The following is a 20,734-nucleotide window of genomic DNA, read 5'->3' as shown; positions in this document are numbered from 1 at the left end:
GGGAGAGGCTCAGAAAGAGACTGGGCAAGCCCATAGGCACTTGGCAAGCACAGGCAGCTCCAGATCTCATGCCACCACTGTGTCTTGGAGGGGCACAGGAGCTACATGAGGTGGCATCTTGGTTAACTTGCCAACTGCCCTCAAGAGAAGGAACCTGGGGAGTCGACGTCCAGGCAAAGAGGAAGTTTGGCCCTGGGACTGGAGAACCTGGAACTGTGGCTGGGGACTCCCGAGCTGGCCTCTGCACCAGGGGCCTCGCCCAGGGCAGAGAAGGGGCCTCTTGGCATCCCACCCCTCCCAACTGGCTCTCTGACCCTGATGAGAGGAAAATACATATCTAATGTAGAAAAAGCTGTAAAAGAGAAGAGACAGCAAAGCAGAAACTGCCAGGGCAGCAGTGTCCTGGGGAAATGGGCCCAGGAGCCCATCCAGGGCTGGAGGTGGGCCAGCAAGTGCCAGAGCCAGACAGTAGCCACGAGCCTGGTGGTCCTGGGAAGAAGTTCTCAGAGGAGCAGGAGCCTGGGAGGTAGCATTCATAGCAGTACTTCTTATGAAGCTGTGCTTTTGTGGAGGAACAGGGAGAGACTTGTCAGAGGATATGAAATTAGAGCTAGATGGGAGGAATGAGTTCTAGTTCTATGGCACTGCAGGATGACTAGAGTTAACAGTAATATATTAGGCCAAGCATGGTGGCTCACGCCTATAAATCCCAGCATTTTAGGAGGCTGAGGTGGGCGGATCGCCTGAGCCCAGGTGTTTGAGACCAGCCTGGGCAACATGGTGAAATCCTGTCGATACCAAAAATTAAAAAAAAAAGATTTAAAAACCACAGTAAGGTATAGTTTCAAATCACTGGAAGGTGGAGATTGAATATTCCCAACACAAAGAAATGATAAATATTTGAGATGATGGATGTGCTAATTACCCTAATCTGATCACCATACACTGTTGTATTGACACGTCACTGTATACCCCATGAATATGTACAATTATGATTATTTATCAATTTAACAAAATAGGAACTGGGTGTGGTGCCTCACACTGTAATCCCAACACTTTGGGATCGCTTGAGCCCCAGAGTTCAAGACCAGCCAGGGTAACATAGCAATACCTCGTCTCTGTAAAAATAAAAATAAAAAAAGTTAGCCAAGTGTGGCGCATGCCTGTAGTTCCAGCTACTTGGGAGGCTGAGATGGGACGATCACTTGAGCCCAGAAGGTCGAGGCTGCAGTAAGCTATGCCTGTGCCACCACACTCCAGCCTGGGTGACAAAGCAAGACCCTATCTCAAAAAAAATTAAATATATAAGAAATTTTGCTGGGCGCGGTGGCTTATGCCTGTAATCCCAGTACTTTGGGAGGCTGAGGTGGGTGGATCACTTGAGGTCGGGAGTTCAAGACCAGCTTGACTAACATGAAGAAACCCTGTCTCTACTGAAAATACAAAATTAGCCGGGCATGGTGGCACATGCCTGTAATCCTAGCTACTTGGGAGGCTGAGGCAGGAGAATCACTTGAACCTGGGAGGCGGAGCTTGCGGTGAGCGGAGATCACACCATTGCACTCCAGCTTGGGCAATAAGACACAGACTCCATCTCAAAAAAAAAAGAAAAGAAATTTTTTAAATGGTGAAGATGGAATAAAGTAAATGAAGCATATTTATTTATTTTTGAGTTGGAGCCTCGTTCTGTTGCCCAGACTGAAGTGCAGTGATGTGATCTTGGCTCAGTGCAATCTCTGTCTTCCAGATTCAAGCCGTTCTCATGCCTCAGCCTCCTGAGTATCTGGGACTACAGGCGCATGCCATTATGTCTGGATAATTTTTGTATTTCTAGAAGAGACGGGGTTTCACCATGTTGGCCAGGCTGATCTCTTAACCCTTGACCCCAGGTGATCCACCCGCCTTAGCTTTCCGAAGTATTGGGATTACAGGTGTGAGCCACCACCCCTGGCCTAAATGTAGCTTTTTTTGTTTTGAGTTAAGAGTTTCGCTCTGTTGCCCAGACTGGAGTGCAATGGCGCAATCTCAGCTCACTGCAACCTCTGCCTCCCCAGGTTCAAACAATTCTTCTGTCATAGCCTCCTGAGTAGCTGGGACTACAGGGGCACGCTACCATGCGTGGCTAATTTTTGTATTTTTAATAGAGATGAGGTTTCACCATGTTGGTCAGGCTGGTCTTGAATTCCTGAACTCAAGCAATCCACCTACCTTGACATCCTAAAGTGCTGGGATTACAGGCATGAGCCACAGTGCCCGGCCAGGGTAGCATTTTTGAAAAAAAACAAAAACAAAAACAAAAACAAAAAAATAGGAACGTCTGTTGATTAGTGGATAAACAAAAGACTATGATTAGCAATAGACTATGATTTAGCCATAAAAAGGAATGAAGCAGTGACACACACTACAACATCGATGAACCTCAGAAACCTATGCTGAGTACAAGAAGCCAGACACAAGACTGCATAGTGTATGATTCCATGTATATGAAATGTCCATAATAGACAAATCTGTAGAGACAGAAAATTGATTGGTGGTGGCCAGAGGCCATGGGAGGCAAGACCAAGGATACACTGCTCCCGGGTATGGGGTTTCCATTTAGGGAAGTGAGATGTCTGGAATTAGATAGTCGTGGTGGTTGCATGACATTGTGAATATACTAAATGCCAATTTTAAAATGGTGAATTTTGTTATGTGAATGTTAACCACTATTTTTTTTTTAATGGTCATGAAGAAGCCTAATGGGGCCATGCAGCCATCCTGTGGAGGGTCACAGCAGAGCCAAACACAGGGGTACACATGGGCATCCCTACCTCGGGAAGCCAGGCTTCCTCACTGTTCCCAGTCCCACCTGAGTTCCCCTGTTTCTTCTCCAGAGGACCTGTCTGACACAGAGGAAATGTTCCCCAAGGACATCACCAAGTGGAGCTCCAATGACCTCATGGATAACATTGAGAGCCCAGAGCCAGAGGACACACAAGGTCAGCAGGTCTAGGGATACTGCAGAGCCTGGGGAGGGTGGCTACAAGTCTTCAGCCCCCTCCTTTCTGACCCAGCTCCTGCACAGTGCTAGGCACGCAGGGCAGGTGTGGGTTCCCAAGCTCCCCTCTTCACAGTTTCGGCCTCTGTCTGGTTGGCTGGACTGGGCTACCCCTCAGCTCACAGCACGGCTTCTGTGTTGCAGATGGCCTGTACCGCCAGAGTGCCCCCGAGTTCAGGGTGGCCTCCAGTGTGGAGCAGCTGAACATCATAGAGGTGGGTGCCCAGGTGTCAGAGGGACAGGGGCATGGCCGCCAAGGGAGGGGCAGGGCACAGAGAAACAGTCTAAGGAGCTACAGAGTTGGAACTCTGGGCCTGGCAGCCTCACCTCCATGCCAGCCTGGGTACTGTCTGGGGAGAGGCCTGGGCCTCCTTTTTTGCTGCCCTGCTAGGAAGGTGCCTGCTGCCCTCTGTCTCTGAGATCCCCAAGAACCAGGGACTACAGATAGCCCCTGAGAAAACCTTATCCAAGCTCCACCCATGGGAAAGTAAAATGAGAAACTTGTAAATTCCAGATCAAAAATAAGATCTTCACCTTGTGCCCAGCCTGTCTGCTGTCCCTGAAGATAAAAAGACGAAAAGGGAGGAAGCGACAGTCGTCTAGGCAGAAGTGATGTGGCCGTGGCCGACGAGATGGCCCCACGGGGGGCAGGCGGAGCTCAGTGTGTCCAATAAAGCTGTCTTGGTAGAGCGCCTCTGTCCGCTTCGGGGGTTCTCTGTGGGAGTTCACGCCCCATCCTCCTCCACCTGCGGGCCGTCAGAGCTGTTTGCACTGGGACAGGAGCCAGGGCTGAGCTGGGCTGTCCTACCATCATCTGCGGTCACCGCACTGCTCTGGCCTCAAGCTGCCTAAGGTGGAGGTGGCACCACTTCTTTGGGGAACTCGGGCCCCCGTGGAATCTGGGGGAAGAGGAGGGACATCCACACAGCCTCCCCCTCTTGGGGTTTTCTGCTTTGAGGTCTGACGTCGAGGTAGGCTTTCTAGAAGGGGTCACAGAATGAGAGGAGTTGATTTCCAATTGATGCTTAATGCCTAGATAAGCAAATGGAGCCCCCTCCCCATCTGCAGCACACACAGCTCTGACGCCCCCCCAGGGGAGGGGCAGAAGGGGCCTGGGGCTCTGGATCTGCCTCAGGGTGTATGTTCAGAACCCAGCACTGATTCTGGGGGACCGCCATCCAAAGCCAGATCCATTTGCTTGCAAGAACCCCCAAACCGGAGCCCCCTCTCCTGGCCTTGTGGAGATACTAGTAGGGGGATGCCTCTACAGCTGCAGGGGGCTCAGAGCCCCGCCACTAGAGCCCAGGGCAGGGTGAGTCCCTGTCTCGGGGAAGGCAGGATGTGCCCTTGGAGAAAGCAGGCTGAGTGTAGGGAGGTTGTGTTCCAGGGGCCTCTGGGGGTCCCTGGATTGTCTCCAGGGCTGGGCCCAGTCAGACAGGCATATGCAGGATTCTCTCAGCCCCCAGTGCCAAGCCTTGCCTGTCCCCTGGTGACTAAGTACCACTGGACATCACCTCTCTGTACTGGAGGCTGCATAAGACGTTTCTTCCATAAGTCCTTCGCCTCACTGGACTGGCAAAAAAGCCGTTGTCAAAGCCTGATGAGGCTCATGTTGTTTCCTCCTGGCCTGTTTTCTGGGCAGCTGGTGGCCCCCTCTGCCCTGGACTGAGTGTATTTGTGTCCAGGCCAGCCAGTGGTTGGTACTCCCCATGTGAGGACAAGTGTTGATCCTGCCCTGGCCCCTGGGGAGAAGAGAGAAGCCCCATGGCCTCTCCTGGGGTGAGAGCAGCCCAGCCTTTCTCCTCCAGGCCAGCAGTTCCCACCTGGCTTCTTGCTGCTCAGTGGCACCTGGCCCAGCCCATTCCCTTGCCTTCCCTGGTGGCCTCTTTTTTTTTTTTTTTCTTTTTTAGTTTTTCTTTTTTTTTTTTTTTTTTTTTTTTTTTTGAGACAAGGTCTCACTTAGTCACCCAGTTTGGGGTACAGAGGCGCGATCTCAGCTCACTGCAATCTCGGCTTCCCAGGTACAAACTATTTTCCTGCCTTAGCCTCCCAAGTAGCTGGGATTACAGACATGCACAACCATGCCTGGCTAAGTTTTGTGTTTTTGGTAGAGACAGGGTTTCACTATGTGGCTAGGCTGGTCTCAAACTCCTGGCCTCAAGTGATCTGCTCGCCTTGGCCTCCCAAAGTGCTGGGATTACGGGCAAAAGGCAATGCGCCCAGCCACCTGATGGCCTCTTAAGTCCTGGGTCCAGCCCCCACCTTCCCCACCCACCCAGCCTCTGTGTTGGCACCTGGGTCCTGCTGCTACCCCCTACCCCCTGGCCAGTTCAGGGCCAGCTGTCCCCACCATAGGCCTTCTAGATGGCTTTGGCTCCTTGGTCTGTCTCCTCAGGTCCTCGGGTCCTTGGAGACAGGACTCTCCCTTCAGCTCCCTTCCCTGCCCCCGTACCCCAGACATCATATGGACACAGCAAGTACTCACCAGCAGCCCCTCTCGGGCCCTGGCCCTGCTAATATCCTCTGGTCACACACCAGAAGCTTGGGGCAGGGGAGGGTGACCTCTGAGGACAGGGCCACAGCCTAGGCTGGCAGGAGAGTGCTAAATTATGGAAGAGGCCTCAGGTTCCGGTCCAGCCTGGCACTGACACGCCATGTGATATTAGCCCAGTCCCTCGGTGTAGAGCAGTTCGCAGCCCTTACACAGGTGTGCAGGTCTAGGGTCTAACCTTGACCTCACAGGCAGGCCTGGCCTGCATGAAGGTGGGATTATTATCCCTTGAAATCTGATCGGCCTCCCCTTTAAGGTGCTGGGGCACCATCCCTACCAGGACACCTCTCCTTTTGGAGACCCTGGTCTTAGAGAGAGGCCAGGAATGGCAGAGCCTTGGGTGGGAGCCAGGGGAGGAGGCCCTGTGTAGCTGGAGGGAGAGCTCAGAGCTGCAGGCAGAGTGGCTGGGGTCACCACCAAGGCTGTGGATGCCCTGACCCCAGCCATTCTCAGGTGACCTCTGTAACTTTGAGCTGGTGGTGGCCCTCTCTGCTCAGACGGAAACAAAAACACAGAGGGCAGGCAGTCTCTAAGGCCAAGACCAGGCTGAGCCTCTCTGCCTCCCGCTAAAGCCAGAAGCCCCAGAAGCCGGGGCTCCCTGAAGGAAGCGGAGCTCATGCTCTCAAAGGAATAGATTCCCTCTCTCCATGTCGTCTGAGCCCCTGGTCAGGGTGGCAGACAGGAGCAGGGCTGCAGGAGGAGGAGTGGACAGGCCCACCTCCCTGGCTCTTTCTCCCGACCCTGCAAGGGTCCCAGGGGAGGGATTGAGACAGCCAAACCCCAGGCCCCAGGGCAAGTAACCAAAATTGAGGTCCTTAGAGGGAGCAGTTGGGCTGCGTGCAACAGGCACACCCCCACCAAGGGTGACAGAGAGGCCTCAGCAAGGAGCTGGGTTCCCCAGGGAGCTGACACTGCCCCCCACCCATGCAGGACGAGGCTAGCCAGCCGCTGGCTGCACCGCCCTCCAAGATCCACGTGCTGCTACTGGTGCTGCACGGAGGCACCATTCTGGACACAGGCACCGGGGACCCCAGCTCCAAGAAGGGCGATGCCAACACCATCGCCAATGTGTTTGACACTGTCATGCGTGTGCACTACCCCAGCGCCCTGGGCCACCTTGCCATCCGCCTGGTGCCCTGCCCGCCTGTCTGCTCCGATGCCTTCGCCCTGGTCTCCAAGTGAGTGGCGTCTGCCCTCGCCTGCAGCCTCCAGCTGTGCACTGTCCTCTCACCCCTGGGCCTCAGGTGGCTCCCCAGTTTCAGGACTCCTGCCCCGATGTCCAGACCCAGTAGCCAGCCCCTTCTACCAGGTGGTGCCCAAACATACACATGCAGGCTAAGCCTCGAGCCCCAGGAAGGCTGGAGCCCAAGGCTGAGCCTTCATTTCCAAACCTGTAATGGAATTTTGGCCTGCCTCTGAGACATGGGGTCTTACTCACCTGCCCTGGTCCCTGAGGCCTACCCAGGGCCTGGCCGGGAAGTATCGTGACTAGTGTTTGCCGAGTTTAGGGTCAGGGGAGAGGGCCCTTTTGGGCTGAGCTGGAGCTTCCTGCCCTCTCCTGACTGGCCCCTCTCCCCAGCCTCAGCCCCTACAGCCATGACGAAGGCTGTCTGTCCAGCAGTCAGGACCACATCCCCCTGGCTGCACTGCCCCTGCTGGCCACCTCCTCCCCCCAGTACCAGGAAGTGGTTGCCACAGTGATTCAGCGGGCCAACCTTGCCTATGGGGACTTCATCAAGTCCCAGGAGGGCATGACCTTCAATGGGCAGGTGAGTCTTGGGGAGGTTGGGGAAGGGAAGAGGATGGAAGACCCTGTAGGGCTGGCTGGCCTGAGGGGGAAGGTGACAGCCTCCGCAGCCTGTAGCCCAGCGATGGGTGAGCGGTCAGGCCTCTGACTCCTCTCCCCCCAGGTCTGCCTCATCGGGGACTGCGTTGGGGGTATCCTGGCATTCGATGCCCTGTGCTACAGCAACCAGCCGGTGTCTGAGAGTCAGAGCAGCAGCCGCCGGGGCAGCGTGGTCAGCATGCAGGTACTCAAGCGGGGGCCTGGATATCCCCAAAGGCCTGCAGCCTCCTGCATGCCCCAGGGTCACTGCCTTGTCTGCTCCTGCGCGTGGCCCCAGGTTGTGCCCACCAAGCAGAATGCCGGCAGCACTTCATGAGTCCAACTGGCTTGGACACTCCCCAGTTAAGCTCTGTCTATTCATTCAACAAACATTTTCCAAGCCCCTGAACCCCAGCCCTCCTGCCAGAGCTTACCTCCAGGGCAGGGGGTGTGGAGGGGTTTCAGGTACAGGTGAGCTGAGGAAGCCCAGCCCAGTCAGGAAAGTGCCTGGGCCTGAAAGCTGTAGCAGTTTTTCCCACAGTCTCTCTCCCCTCACCCCTCCAAAAAAGGATGGGTGAGGGGAGAGGCTGACAGCGCAGGTGCCCAGAGGCGGCAAGGCAGGTGCATGGGGGCAGGGGAACAGCTGCCACATGGCCAAACCTAGGAATACATGTGGTTTTATGAGCCTGGACCGGGGTCTGCACTGTGGGCAGTGGGGTCTGGTTCCTGGGAGGCAGAATGGGCAACCCTTCTCTGCTTCCCTGCCTCTGCTGCAGAGTGGCAAACAGCTTGCAGATCATTGAGGTCCAGGGTGGCTGGTGGGTTGGGGGACAGCAGGGGACAGGGGCCCTCCCCTCTGGTTTGGCGAGAGGCTGACTGGAAAGTGGCTGCTGAGCCTGGGGTTAGGAGGGAGGAGGCAGCTTCCAGGACATTGGAGAAGAGGCCAGGCCAGCAGCCACCCGGCAGTGAGCCTCCATGGGCCATTGCAGGACAACGACCTGCTCTCCCCGGGCATCCTGGTGAACGCAGCACACTGTTCCAGTGGTGGCAGTGCAGGTGGTGGCAGCAGTGGTGGTGGTGGCAATGGTGGTGGCTCCAGCCTGGAGAGCAGTCGGCACCTGAGCCGAAGCAACGTCGACATCCCCCGCAGCAACGGCACCGAGGACCCCAAAAGGCAGCTGCCCCGCAAGAGGAGCGACTCGTCCACCTACGAGCTGGACACCATCCAGCAGCACCAAGCCTTCCTGTCCAGGTTAGTGGAGCTGGGGGGCTGGGTCTGCCACTGGATGCAGGAAGAGGCTCCAAGTGGGAGGGATGCCCCTCGCGATGGCCAGCATGAGGCCTGGGTCTCTGCCTGAGGTTCCCCCAGTCTGGGTCCCGGGATCCCAGTCTGGGCCCAGGAGAAAGTGGCTTATTGGGTGCTGTCTCATATACACCCAGTGCCATCTCAGGACTGAGGGAGCAGTCTGTCTTGAGGGTGAGGGTGGGAAATGGGAGAGTTGGGGTTCAGAATGGACCGGGGCAGGGGATCCATCTCAGTGCTGTCCCGAAGCCAGTGGGCCCCCGAGAGAGGTTGGGACCTGCTGCTACCAGCAGTGTCCTGGCAGATGATAGCAGCTGCACCCACATGAACACTATGTCTCATTTGGGTCTGATGACCCTTGGGGGCCATGGGACTCAGCCTGTCCCTCATGAGGCTGGGGGAAGGCCAGCCCTGAGAGGGGCCGTGGTGTGACCTCATGCGTCCCCCACTGCAGCCTCCACGCCAGCGTGCTGAGGACTGAGCCCTGCTCACGCCATTCCAGCAGCTCCACCATGCTAGACGGCACAGGGGCCCTGGGCAGGTTTGATTTTGAGATCACCGACCTCTTTCTCTTCGGGTGCCCGCTGGGGCTGGTCCTGGCCTTGAGGAAGACTGTCATCCCAGCCCTGGATGGTGAGAGCCCAGCAGGGGCAGGATGGGGTGTACTGGGTGGGGGGGTCTCAGTGGACCCCTGTGACGAGATCATGGCCACGTCCCAGGCCTGTTTCTGCCCTCCTTCCTGTCTTCCCCACCAAGGGCCCTTTGCTACCCTCTGCTCTCACTTCAGCAGCTCAGTCACTGGCCGTCTGTGATACCTGCTGTTTCATTTCATCTCCAGGATACCTTTGGGAGCCAAGGGCCTCCCCTAGATGGGAAAGCAGAGGTCCAGGGAGAGAAGGCACTGCCCCAGAATCAGATGGAGCAGATACAGCCTCCCAGGTCCAAGGTCCTCCCATAGGGAGAGATGCAGAGGCCGGGCATCCTCAAAGCCTCCTGGGTACAGTGGGCTCCCAGCCCTGGAGGGGCCACATCAGTGTGTCTCTGTCTACCCAGGGCGGGCAGGCCAGCGGCTGGGCATCATTGGAGCTGCAGTCCCTGCCCTGTGCCCCAGGACCAGCCCTGCAAATCTCCAGGAGCCACAGAATCCTGAGAGTAGCCATGCAGGACTCATGTTATGCCCCCAGATGACAGAGGGGGAAACTGAGGCTCAGAGAGGTTTAGATGCTTGCCAAATGCTAGGTTAAAAATGCAGACCTGGCCAGACCCAGTGGCTCACACCTGTAATGCCAGCACTTTGGGAGGTCAAGGTGGGTGGATCACCTGAGGTCAGGAGTTCGAGACCGGCCTGACCAACGTTGGAAAACCCTGTCTCTACTAAAAATACAAAATTAGCTGGGAGTGGTGGTGACTTCGGCACTGCCAGGAAAAGAAATCTGTAGCTTTAAAGGGACCTCAACAACCAAGGCAGCTCACACTTGGTGCAAACAGGTGCAGCCCTGTGGAGGGCATCCCTGTGCCCCGTCCACTGCAGGCTCTCAACAGCCCCCCAGGTCCCACACAGGTGCATGCAGACTTAGGGACAGTGCCGTTGTGCACACATTATGTGTCATTGTGAAAAACCAGAACCAATTTAAACATCCATCTATGCAGAGGGGGCTAGTTAAATAAGTCTGACACAACCACAGTGGAGTACTCACCTCCACTGAAAAGAAAGAGGAGGAACTACACATGCTGACAGGAAAGACGCCAACATTTTTTGCGTTCAGCTGGGGGAAAAGGCAAAGTTCAGAAGGTATAGCATATGTTAAGGTTTATGTGCCTCTAAAAGTGAGATACAGCACTAGTAATACTTACATCCTTGCATTCACATGATCTCCCTCACTGCATGACCTGGTTGGAACTGCAGTCCCAGTTGACAGATGAGGAAACATTTTCCAATACAGGCAGGGCAGAACAGGGCTGCCTTAGCCAGCACTCGCTAGTGCTCCTGCAAGATGAGCTGGAGCGGCAGGGGCATCTGGGGTGGAAGGGGCTTCCACCAGGTGCTCTTCATCATATGCTTTTCTGTACTGCAAACCACTTTTTAACCACAATCATTATAACTTTTGCAATGAAAAATAATTAGAGGTCGGGCCTGGTGGCTCACACCTGTAATCCCAGCACTTTGGAAGGCCTAGGTGGGAGGATCACTTGATTCCAGGAGTTTGAGACCAGCCTGGGTAACATCGCGAGACCCCATGTCTACAAAAAATAAAACAGCCAGGTGTGATGGTGCACACCTGTGGTCCCACCTACTTAGGAGGCTGAGGTGGGAGGATCACTTGAGCGCAGGAGATTGATGCTACAGTAAGCCAAGATCACACCACTGCCCTCCAGCCTGGGTGATAGAGCAAGATCCTGTCTCAAACAAACAAAAAAGTGACAATGACTCAAACAGGTCCTAAATAGATAGAACACAGTCCTGTCTTCTCCCTAACTTGCAGCAGACAACCCAGTCCCCAAGCTTCCCACCCCCACCCCTGCTTCTCAGGGCCAACCTCAGCTCTGCAGCTAACACCCCCACCCCCAGTTTTCCAGCTGCGGCCGGCCTGCCAGCAAGTCTACAACCTCTTCCACCCTGCGGACCCGTCAGCTTCTCGCCTGGAGCCGCTGCTAGAACGGCGCTTCCATGCCCTGCCGCCTTTCAGTGTCCCCCGCTACCAACGCTACCCACTGGGGGACGGCTGCTCCACACTGCTGGGTGAGAGGTGCACTCCTCCCCACTCCTCTGGGGGAAGGTGGGGTAGGCATGGCTCCCTGGCTCCTCCATGCCACGTGGTTCTTGCCCAGGCAAAAGGGACATCCTGTGCTGAGTGCCTCTCAGAGGTGGACAGCTGTTGGGGGTGGGGGGGAGGGTGCATCCGTTCTTCCTGATCCCTGTGAGGCACAAATGAGGATTCCCACCTTTCAGAGGGAACAAGTCAGGGCCTTGTTCCAGGGTCCTCGGAGCAGTTAAAGGGCAGAATGAGACCAGACTCCCCTCCCCATGGCTGAGCCTCCATCCCAGCAGAGACAGAGTTAAGGACCCAGCAGGGGCCCTCACTGAGTAGGGGTCCTGGTCAGCTGGGTCCTATCATGACAGGTGGCCAGCTCCAAGACAGGGTGCAGGAGACGGGTAGGGGTAGGGGAAACCAGGTGGGCTCAGCCCGAACCCCATCCCGGCGTGTGTCCCAGCGTCTTGTCATGTCCTGGTTCTTGAGGAGCCCCTGAGTCTCTGTGTTGGAGCATGTCTGGATGGCCCATGTGAGTGTCTGTTCTTGTCCTCTGTTCTCTCCCCGTCTGCCTCCAGTTGAGACCGTGCAGAGAAACCCCGAGCTGTTCCTGGAGGGCAGCCCCCTGGCCCCTCTCCCCCATGGGGACGGCTTCCTGGAAACCAGTATGCCCGTTCCCGAGCCCACCTGGCAAGACGGGCCCCGCCCAAGCCCGGGCTGTGCCAAGTGTGTGTACCCTCCCCTGCTCGTGGTGACATGTGCTTCGCTGGCTGACCCCAGTCCTTAGGGACAAACCCCCCCCCACCCATGCCTTCATTGGCCACTCAGAGTTCGTGGGACCTGGGTGGCAAGGAACAGAGACTTGGGCGGGACGCCCTTGGGGAGCTGGTGTGGGTACCTCCTCTCCCCAAGCTGTGGGCCAGAGGCAGGACAAACCCAAAACAAAGAGGCACAGCAGCTCAGAGACAGCAGAGGCAGCCTTAGGGCCACATAGCACATCAGTGACAGTCCCAGGGCTCTGCCAGGAACAGACTGGAGATGGGGTGAGGCCTTGAGCCAGCCAGGCCCATCCCTCACCTGGGGAAGCTTCCAGTCCCAGCCAGCGGTTGGATTCCCCAGGGCCTACTCCTTCCCTCCCTGAGGTCACCCAGGCACCTCCTGTACCCTGTCCAGATGTGGCTTGTCTGGCTGAGCCCTGTCCTCCCCATTTTGTCCTGTCTTCAGCCTGGGCCCGGGTAAGCCTGGCTTGAGCCCCCAGCACCTGCCTTTGTCCCCAAACACCCATCAGGGGCTGCTGGCTGCAGCCTGTGTGAGGGACGCCCAGGGCTTGCCTGTTTCTCTGTGCTCTGCATGTGCAGGGCATCCCCAGGAAGCCACCCACGGCCCTTGTTATCAGCACCCTGCAAACCTGGGTGGAGCCGCTGCTTCTGCTGTGGGCTGTGGGTCAGGCCTGGCTGGGTGGAGCTCTGGAGGCCCTGGAGCCACTGGGACTGCTGGAGACGAGCTGAGTGGCGTGTGTGGGGCAGGAGGGTGGCTGAGGTTGAGCCCAGCCACCATGCCTCCCTACCTTGTGTCTGTGTCCATTCGTCAGTCCACCCTGCCCCAGCCCTCCTCCTCCCCTGCTGCAGCTCTGGGCCTCTCCCTCTCACGGCCCTGAACAGGAGGCTCTGGCATAGCTGCTGCCCAGCCTCCAACCTAGACATGCACTGGACCCTGGCACGCTGGCACCCCCAATGCTCCGGGGCTGGGCAGGGCTGGGCAGTGCCTCTCTTACCTGGCCTCTGCTCCCTGTCCACCTGCAGCAGATGTGCTCCAGACCCACAACTCAGCCTTCCAAGAGCATGCCACCCCCTCCTCGCCCGGCACTGCCCCTGCCAGCCGTGGCTTCCGCCGAGCCAGTGAGATCAGCATTGCCAGCCAGGTGTCGGGCATGGCCGAGAGCTACACGGCATCCAGCATTGCCCAGAGTGAGTGGACAAGGCCCCTTGCCCTCCTCACTCAACTGGGGCCATCTCGTGCCCACAGGGGACAGCTGCTGGCCAGGTCTAGAGACATTTCTAGCTGCCACAGCTGGGGAGGGGCACTGCTGACACCTGGTGGGTAGAGGGAGGGAGGCTACTGGTCACCTGCAGTACCCAGGCCAGCCCCACAGCAAAGACCTGTCAAGTCCAAAGACTCTGCAGCGTCCAGGCTGAGAAGCTTCTCCTCAGGAGGATTCTGGAAGAAGGCGCGTTAGGAAGGGCCCCGCCTTCCTCATGCTTGGCTCTTGCATGAAGCCTCCCAGTGCTTGAAGCAGAGCCCAGGTCCCCTTCTCAGTACCCACCAGGTGGCTGTCCTCCCCCGTGCTGGGCCAGGGATTCTAGAATCTGCGGTCAGCATAGCCATGCAGGGGATGAGGCTGGGGTGGGTGTCTCTAGCAGATGTGTTCATCTGTGAGGAGGGCCAAGGGGCCTGCCTTTGACAGCCTCAGGCCTGGCACTGTCTTAGTGTGCTGCCTGGCCCTTGGTAAACATGGTAGTGCGGTGGCCCCCTATGTGGCTGAGCCATCCATTGCTCTTGCTTCTCAGAGGCCCCCGATGCACTCAGCCACACCCCCAGCATCAGGCGTCTGTCCTTGCTCGCCCTGCCCCCCCCAAGCTCCACCACCCCCGGTCCCCACCCTCCAGCCAGGCAGGCAAGCCCTGGCCTGGAGAGGGCCCCTGACCCCCCTGAGCTGGACATCGGAGAAGGTACCACCCCACACGCTTTCCCTCCCTGGGGATCACTCACCGCTGCTGGGCACCCCTCACTGCCAGGCTCTCCCTGCCTGGACCCCCGCTTCAGCCTAACAGGGAGCTGGGGGCTGCGCTGGGAGAACTTGGCCATCCAGGTAGGAGGTGGGAGCTGGTGGCATTGTCTGGTGGGGTGGGGGTGCCGGGGACTCCACAGAGCCGGAATGAGGCCAGGTGAGGACTGAGGAAGCTCCGAGGAAGGCTTCAGGAAGAACCTAGGGAAGCCTGGACCAGTAAACCAGGCCCTGCTGCTGGGCCCCTTCTGTGTGCAGCCCAGGGGCACTTTACAAGCCTTGTCTCAGGAAGGTCAGCCCTCACCCAGCCCCTACTGGCAGAGCTGGATGCACCCCAGGACCATCCACCTGGAAGCCCAGGCTTCCCCACCCACTCTGCTTTGTCTCAGGGCTCAGGGGTGGCCCAGGTGCAAGGAGGGTGACACCCTTGCCCTGGGGGTCAGGAATTGTAACCCCACTTCTGTGCCACCTTTCCCAGCCTTGAGGCCTAGGGGGAAGACAGGAGAACAGAAGTGGCCCAGAGAGGGCAGCAATGAGATCCGTGGCAGAGGGTCACCAGAGTCAGCAGAGGACCAGGGACAGCGGGTACCATCCGCAGATCCCGAATGGTCCTCGGGAGCCGCTCAGCAGGGCTGGCACTCACCTCTATCCTGGGTCTTCACACTTCTGCCTGTGCTCCCACTTCCCTCACTCACCCAGCCTGGGAGAAGCTTTAGCTATAGCTGGTGGGGTGTCTGGGCTGGGCTGAGCAGGCCAGGGAGGTCAGGTGACCGTTCAGGGTCCCTGCCTGGGACTATACAGCCTCAGCCCAGTCACGGCCCCTCCTGGCAGTTGCTGCAAAGTGGTGGGGCCAGAAGCGGATCGACTATGCTCTGTACTGCCCTGACGCCCTCACGGCATTCCCCACGGTGGCCCTGCCTCACCTCTTCCATGCCAGCTACTGGGAGTCAACGGATGTGGTCTCCTTCCTGCTGAGACAGGTACCTGGGGCCCTGGGCCTCCCAGGAGGGCCCTGAGTGACAACACCCATGAAAGGACCCCGTTTCACAGACAAGGGGACAGTGGGGACTCCCCTCCGACCCCATCAGACCACAGAGCAAGCAAGATGAAGGCACCTTTATGCTGGGGTGTGTTCAGCCTTTTTGGGATGTTGGGATGGAGGGAACGTATCTGCACATTCATCAGGTGAACAGGAATCTGATGGCCAGTGGGCAGATGATAGTGGGTTAAATAGCACCCCCTACAACCCACAGGCTCCTCTTGCCAGCTCCCAGGCATTGGGCCTCCTCCACCCAGGACGGGAAGCCCCAGGCTGGCATCTGCCCCATGGCCTGCCCTGTCCCCTCTTTCCAGGTCATGAGGCATGACAACTCCAGCATCTTGGAGCTGGATGGCAAGGAAGTGTCGGTGTTCACCCCCTCAAAGCCAAGGGAGAAGTGGCAGCGCAAGCGGACCCATGTGAAGCTGCGGGTGAGGGCCCCCTGGGTGCCCAGGCTCCATGCTGTCACCCTGTGGAATCCTCACAAGCCTCTGTGTCCAGAAAAGGAACTAAGTTGCACGGAAGCCTGCAGTCTTATTTACCTTCCCAGGCCATAAGGCTGGAGCTGTCAGCCCACTTCATAGACAGGGAAGGCAGCAAGGCTCTCTAGTGTCTCCAAGGCCACGTTGACGTGTCTGATCCAGACTTGGATGTCGGCTGCGCAGCTCGAAGCCCGAGCCTGACCCTCAGGCCCACGGAGCTTGAGCAGGACACAGAGTCCTGGGCTGCCCTCCGACCCCACCCTAACCCAGGCTTGCTGCTCTCTCCATAGAACGTGACGGCCAACCACCGGATCAATGACGCCCTTGCCAATGAGGATGGCCCCCAGGTCCTGACGGGCAGGTTTATGTACGGGCCCCTGGACATGGTCACCCTGACTGGGGAGAAGGTAACGACATGGGTAGGGGGAACACAGGGGGACTTTGGGGAGCTCCCTGATGCCCTCTGGCCAGGGTGCAAGGGGTGGGGAGGCCAGGACATGGCCAGCCCGTGACCAGCCTGCCGGGCCCAGGTGGATGTACACATCATGACGCAGCCACCCTCGGGTGAGTGGCTCTACCTGGACACGCTGGTGACCAACAGCAGCGGGCGTGTCTCCTACACCATTCCTGAGTCGCACCGCCTGGGCGTGGGTGTCTATCCCATCAAGATGGTAGTCAGGTACATGCCTGTGCTGGGTGGGCGAGGTGGGCAGGACAGAGCTCTGGGTGGTTCTGATGAATGTCCCCACCGTCTGCCAGGGGAGACCACACGTTTGCTGACAGCTACATCACTGTGCTGCCCAAGGGCACGGAGTTTGTGGTCTTCAGCATCGATGGCTCCTTTGCCGCCAGCGTGTCCATCATGGGCAGCGACCCCAAGGTGCGGGCCGGGGCCGTGGATGTGGTGCGGTGAGTGGCCTGAAGGGGCACAAAGGAGCTGTAGCAAGGTGGGTGAGCTCAGGGGCTCCCACCAGCCAGGTGGAGGAGGACGGGGGAGCCTCTCTAGGAGACGCTTGGCTAGGGCACTGGGCCTTGAGGACCTCAGTTCAGAGCCCGGCACCCCCAATTATTAGCCATGTCACCTTGGGCAAGTGATATCACCTCTCAATGTCAGCTTTCAATTCCCACCTCTGGAAAGTGAGGCTGGTAAGCCAGAGACACCGTGGCAGGGGCATCTGCCACCCAGTGCGAGCACCCAAGGGCCTGCCATGGCACCATCATTGTCACCATTGTCATTGTGACTGTCTGAGGTGTGCTTTCCAATGGCCAAGTGGGCCCTGGCTAGGCAGGAGACAGGGAGGCCCAGGAGGGAGGAAGTGGCGGCCGTGAGACACCCAGGCCTGCCCCTCACCTTCAGGCACTGGCAGGACCTGGGCTACCTCATCATCTACGTGACGGGACGGCCCGACATGCAGAAGCAGCGGGTGGTGGCGTGGTTGGCGCAGCACAACTTCCCCCATGGTGTGGTGTCCTTCTGTGATGGCCTGGTCCACGACCCGCTGCGGCACAAGGCCAACTTTTTGAAGCTGCTCATCTCTGAGGTGGGGCCCAGGAGGATGGGACCAGGGCAGTGGTGGGGGCAGAGGGGCCGTGGTGCCTGTGCCCATGCCAGTCTCCCCACAGCTGCACCTGCGTGTGCATGCGGCCTACGGCTCCACCAAGGACGTGGCGGTCTACAGCGCCATCAGCCTGTCCCCCATGCAGATCTACATTGTGGGCCGGCCCACCAAGAAGCTGCAGCAGCAGTGCCAGGTGAGTGGGCACATCATGGGGGCAGGCACAGGCGGGAAGCTCAGGGAGCCCCAGCCCATGACAGCCATCCTCACTGCCCCCACAGTTCATCACAGATGGCTACGCTGCCCACCTGGCACAGCTGAAGTACAGCCACCGGGCTCGGCCCGCCCGCAACACGGCCACCCGCATGGCGCTACGCAAGGGCAGCTTCGGCCTGCCCGGCCAGGGTGACTTCCTGCGCTCCCGGAACCACCTGCTCCGCACCATCTCAGCCCAGCCCAGTGGGCCCAGCCACCGGCACGAGCGGACGCAGAGCCAGGCAGATGGCGAGCAGCGGGGCCAGCGCAGCATGAGCATGGCAGCTGGCTGCTGGGGCCGCGCCATGACTGGCCGCCTGGAACCGGGATCGGCCACGGGCCCCAAGTAGGGCACCATGAGTGCAGCACGGGGTCTCCATGGTGCTAGGCCAGGGCGGCCAGCCCCGCCAGGAGGCCTGGCCTGGGTGCACACACAGACGTGGGCCTGGGAGCTTGTCCCAGGGCCTCGCAGAGGACATGGGCCATGCCACACAGTGCTCCCAGCCTTGCCTCACGTCCTCGGGTCTGACGGGTCCGGCTTGTTATGGAAGCTGGCAGGGACCACCAGCCAGCCCCAGGATGGCAGAGTGACCAGGAGTCCCCACTCAGACTGGCCTGGGAGGCTCTCCCAGACACTTTGTCCTGCGTGGATCTCCAAGTGTCCTGGTGCCAGGTGTGGGCCCAGGCCCAGCCTGCCGCCTCCCCATCCACTGGCCACCCTTACTCCCAGGTCCCTTCACATTTGGTAGCAGCTCCAACAGGGGTCCAGCCTGCATCTTGTTAACTCAAGTTTCTCAACTGTTCAACCTCACTGGTTTTGCACTGATTTTGAGAGCAGAGACCCATTACCACCTCCTATGGCTACAGACCCGTTGACATGCATGAAACTCAGTACCTGCTGACCCGGGACCTACAACCACACTGAAGGCTCCAGTGCAGCAGAGCCTCGTGCAAGCAGGAGAGAGGCCGTATCTTAATTTCTGCTCCCCGGACCCTGCCCACCTGCCCCAACTGGAGCCCAGGCCAGTGTTGTTGCTAGCCTCAGGCCGCGGGCTGGACAGGCCTGGCTGCCTCTTCTGTTCCCTGCCATCAGTCAAGGCCACCCACCCACGTTTCTACGCCTTTCTACTTCTCAATCTGATTTCTATGAGGTTTTTTAAAATGAGCAATCCTTGGCTGCTTCCTTTTCTTAACTCTTTCAGTACCGAGCACAGCCCCTCCACATTGAAAACACCCAGCACTGTGACGGAGTCCAGCCTGGTTCTGGGTCCCATGGGCCCTGCCCCTGCCCGCTCAACGAGGCATGGGCTCCTTGCCTCAACTGGCCCCTGGCGATCCCACTGAATTTCTACTCTGGAGTGGGTGGGGCACACACTTTGGTTTTTTTAACGCCAATTCCGTTTTGATGCCGAATCTAAGAAGCCACAACTTGCTTTGTCAGCTTCAGGGCAGGCAGCCACGACCTCATTTCTCGCCTGAGCAAGGACCACGCTGTCCTGCACGCTGGGTCTGACCGCCTGCCCTCTCCCCGCAGCGCTGGGCGTGACCTCAGCTGTGGCGCTCAGCAGCCAGCTCCAGTGGCCCCTCTGCTGCTCCTCCACTTTCCCTGAGGTGGGAGAGCCTGCCTGGCCTCAGCCTTCGTCCAGAGACCAGGGTCCGTCCCCAAGAAGCTGTGGCTGACCTGGGTCCAGCATCGGGCCACATGGACGGGGCTGGGGAGGTGCAGAGTGCTGTAAACTCTTTCCCATGTGTAGATATGTACAGCCAAAGGGTCGTGTAAATGTTCTGCAAAAGTGGGTCTATACAGAGTGAAAGCTATTTATTTTGTGCAGAGAAAAATGTCTGGAGGGATGGAACCTTCAGGGTTTATTCATATTTAAGATGTAGCTTTTTGTTGTTGTTTCAAGCATTATGTATAAAGCAACGATTATTTTATGGACCAAGTTTTCATGTACCTGTTGCAGTGAAAGTGCAATATCTGACCCCCCCGAAGTTGCTTGGCCCGACAATCACAGCCCCGGTCAGGGGCCCTGTGGCCAGTGCCGCCGCCTCCTCTCTCAGCCCCACCTCACCCTGTCCTGCCTGCTGCCTTGGTGACCAGCCATCCAGAGAAGCACCTGGAAGAGTCTCGGGCCCTCCTGCAATAAAGGCCGGGAGGCGCCGTGGGCAGTGAGCTCAGCCTCTCCCCAGGGGGCAGCTCCCCCACGGCTCCTTGCTCCCTGCCTGCCTGCCTAGCCGCCAGCCATGCCAAGGACAACAGCAATAGTCCCCTGGGGCTCTCCCAGCGGCCCTCAGCCATAGATGGCAAGGTGGGCAGCCCGCCCCCCACAGGAAGTCTCTTCTGTATCCAGGTCTGCTTTCCGCCTCCCTTCAGATTCCTTTTGGCACATTCTCTTCTGGAGGAAGCACCAGTCTTTCCGAAACTAACAGATACCAAAAATGTTTACAGTGTTGGGTGCTGAGCTGCAGGGCTCAGGCCTGACCAGTCATAACCAAAGGGTGAGGCAGGCCTTGCTGACTGCCACCCCCCAGGCCTGTTAGAATAGAAGCCTTAGTCCCACTCCCACCACGCCCCCAGGCCTAAGCCTCGCTGCCACCCCAGGCCCCACCACCTGCCTTCTCTTTGATTTCTAAAGAGGGATTCAGCAGAGACCCCTACCCCTGCCTGGCTCGGTTTGAGTCCTGCTGCCTGCCCCATCACAGCCTTCACGTCTCAGCCCCTCCCGTTGTCCGTGTGCTGTCTGTCTCTGAGCTATGTGTGAGCGGCGTCCTGACTCTCCCCACCCGCCCCTGCTGTCCCCGCATCATTGGGCCCGAGTGTGCTCTGTATACAGCGTCATGTCTGTTACACCGATTAAAGAAGCAGGAAGGCTTCCTTCTGGGTCTGTTTACTGAACTAGCGACCACAGGGCATGGTGGGGTGGGAGCATGTAACAGTAATGCCAGTGACCCCAACATATTCGTGCGGGGCTGACTCTGGGCCTCGCCTGCTTCTAACTCCTTCCTGGGCTTCAACTCAGTTTCTCCTCACAGACCCCCAGTAAAGTGGGTGCTGTGAACCTCTCTGCCTCAGTGGAGGACACAGCTGCGCAGAGGGGGCCAGGCCTCCCATACAGGCCACCCGGCCCCAGCACTTGTCTCTGCACTGTTG

The 20,734-nt window shown here is 58.3% G+C and overlaps 1 protein-coding gene across 16 annotated transcripts in view; it reads left to right on the top strand.

Moving 5' to 3' along the window:
- Positions 1–20,458, top strand: part of PITPNM2 (phosphatidylinositol transfer protein membrane associated 2) — a 164,680-nt gene extending 144,222 nt beyond the window's left edge. For 10 of the 16 annotated variants that reach the window (XM_032243066.1, XM_032242955.1, XM_032242970.1 and 7 more), the window contains 19 exons: positions 2,874–2,978; positions 3,182–3,252; positions 6,519–6,766; positions 7,168–7,357; positions 7,499–7,618; positions 8,403–8,665; positions 9,171–9,349; positions 11,286–11,456; positions 12,045–12,194; positions 13,269–13,433; positions 14,034–14,195; positions 15,083–15,231; positions 15,605–15,721; positions 16,063–16,179; positions 16,303–16,451; positions 16,532–16,681; positions 17,130–17,313; positions 17,396–17,524; positions 17,610–20,458. In XM_032243066.1, coding sequence (XP_032098957.1) covers positions 2,874–2,978; positions 3,182–3,252; positions 6,519–6,766; positions 7,168–7,357; positions 7,499–7,618; positions 8,403–8,665; positions 9,171–9,349; positions 11,286–11,456; positions 12,045–12,194; positions 13,269–13,433; positions 14,034–14,195; positions 15,083–15,231; positions 15,605–15,721; positions 16,063–16,179; positions 16,303–16,451; positions 16,532–16,681; positions 17,130–17,313; positions 17,396–17,524; positions 17,610–17,933 — 3,143 coding nt within the window. In that variant the 3' untranslated portion in view covers positions 17,934–20,458. The remainder of the gene's footprint in view (positions 1–2,873; positions 2,979–3,181; positions 3,253–6,518; positions 6,767–7,167; positions 7,358–7,498; positions 7,619–8,402; positions 8,666–9,170; positions 9,350–11,285; positions 11,457–12,044; positions 12,195–13,268; positions 13,434–14,033; positions 14,196–15,082; positions 15,232–15,604; positions 15,722–16,062; positions 16,180–16,302; positions 16,452–16,531; positions 16,682–17,129; positions 17,314–17,395; positions 17,525–17,609) is intronic. The other 6 variants (XM_032243029.1, XM_032243020.1, XM_032243048.1 and 3 more) reach the window with 6 other exon arrangements.
- Positions 20,459–20,734: the final 276 nt, after the last annotated feature.

This window comes from Sapajus apella, unplaced genomic scaffold (assembly GCF_009761245.1).
Source record: "Sapajus apella isolate SASKATOON/1434 unplaced genomic scaffold, GSC_monkey_1.0 scaffold2, whole genome shotgun sequence".
In the NCBI taxonomy this organism is placed as follows: domain Eukaryota; kingdom Metazoa; phylum Chordata; class Mammalia; order Primates; family Cebidae; genus Sapajus; species Sapajus apella.
This window is presented reverse-complemented; position numbering and strand designations above follow the sequence as displayed.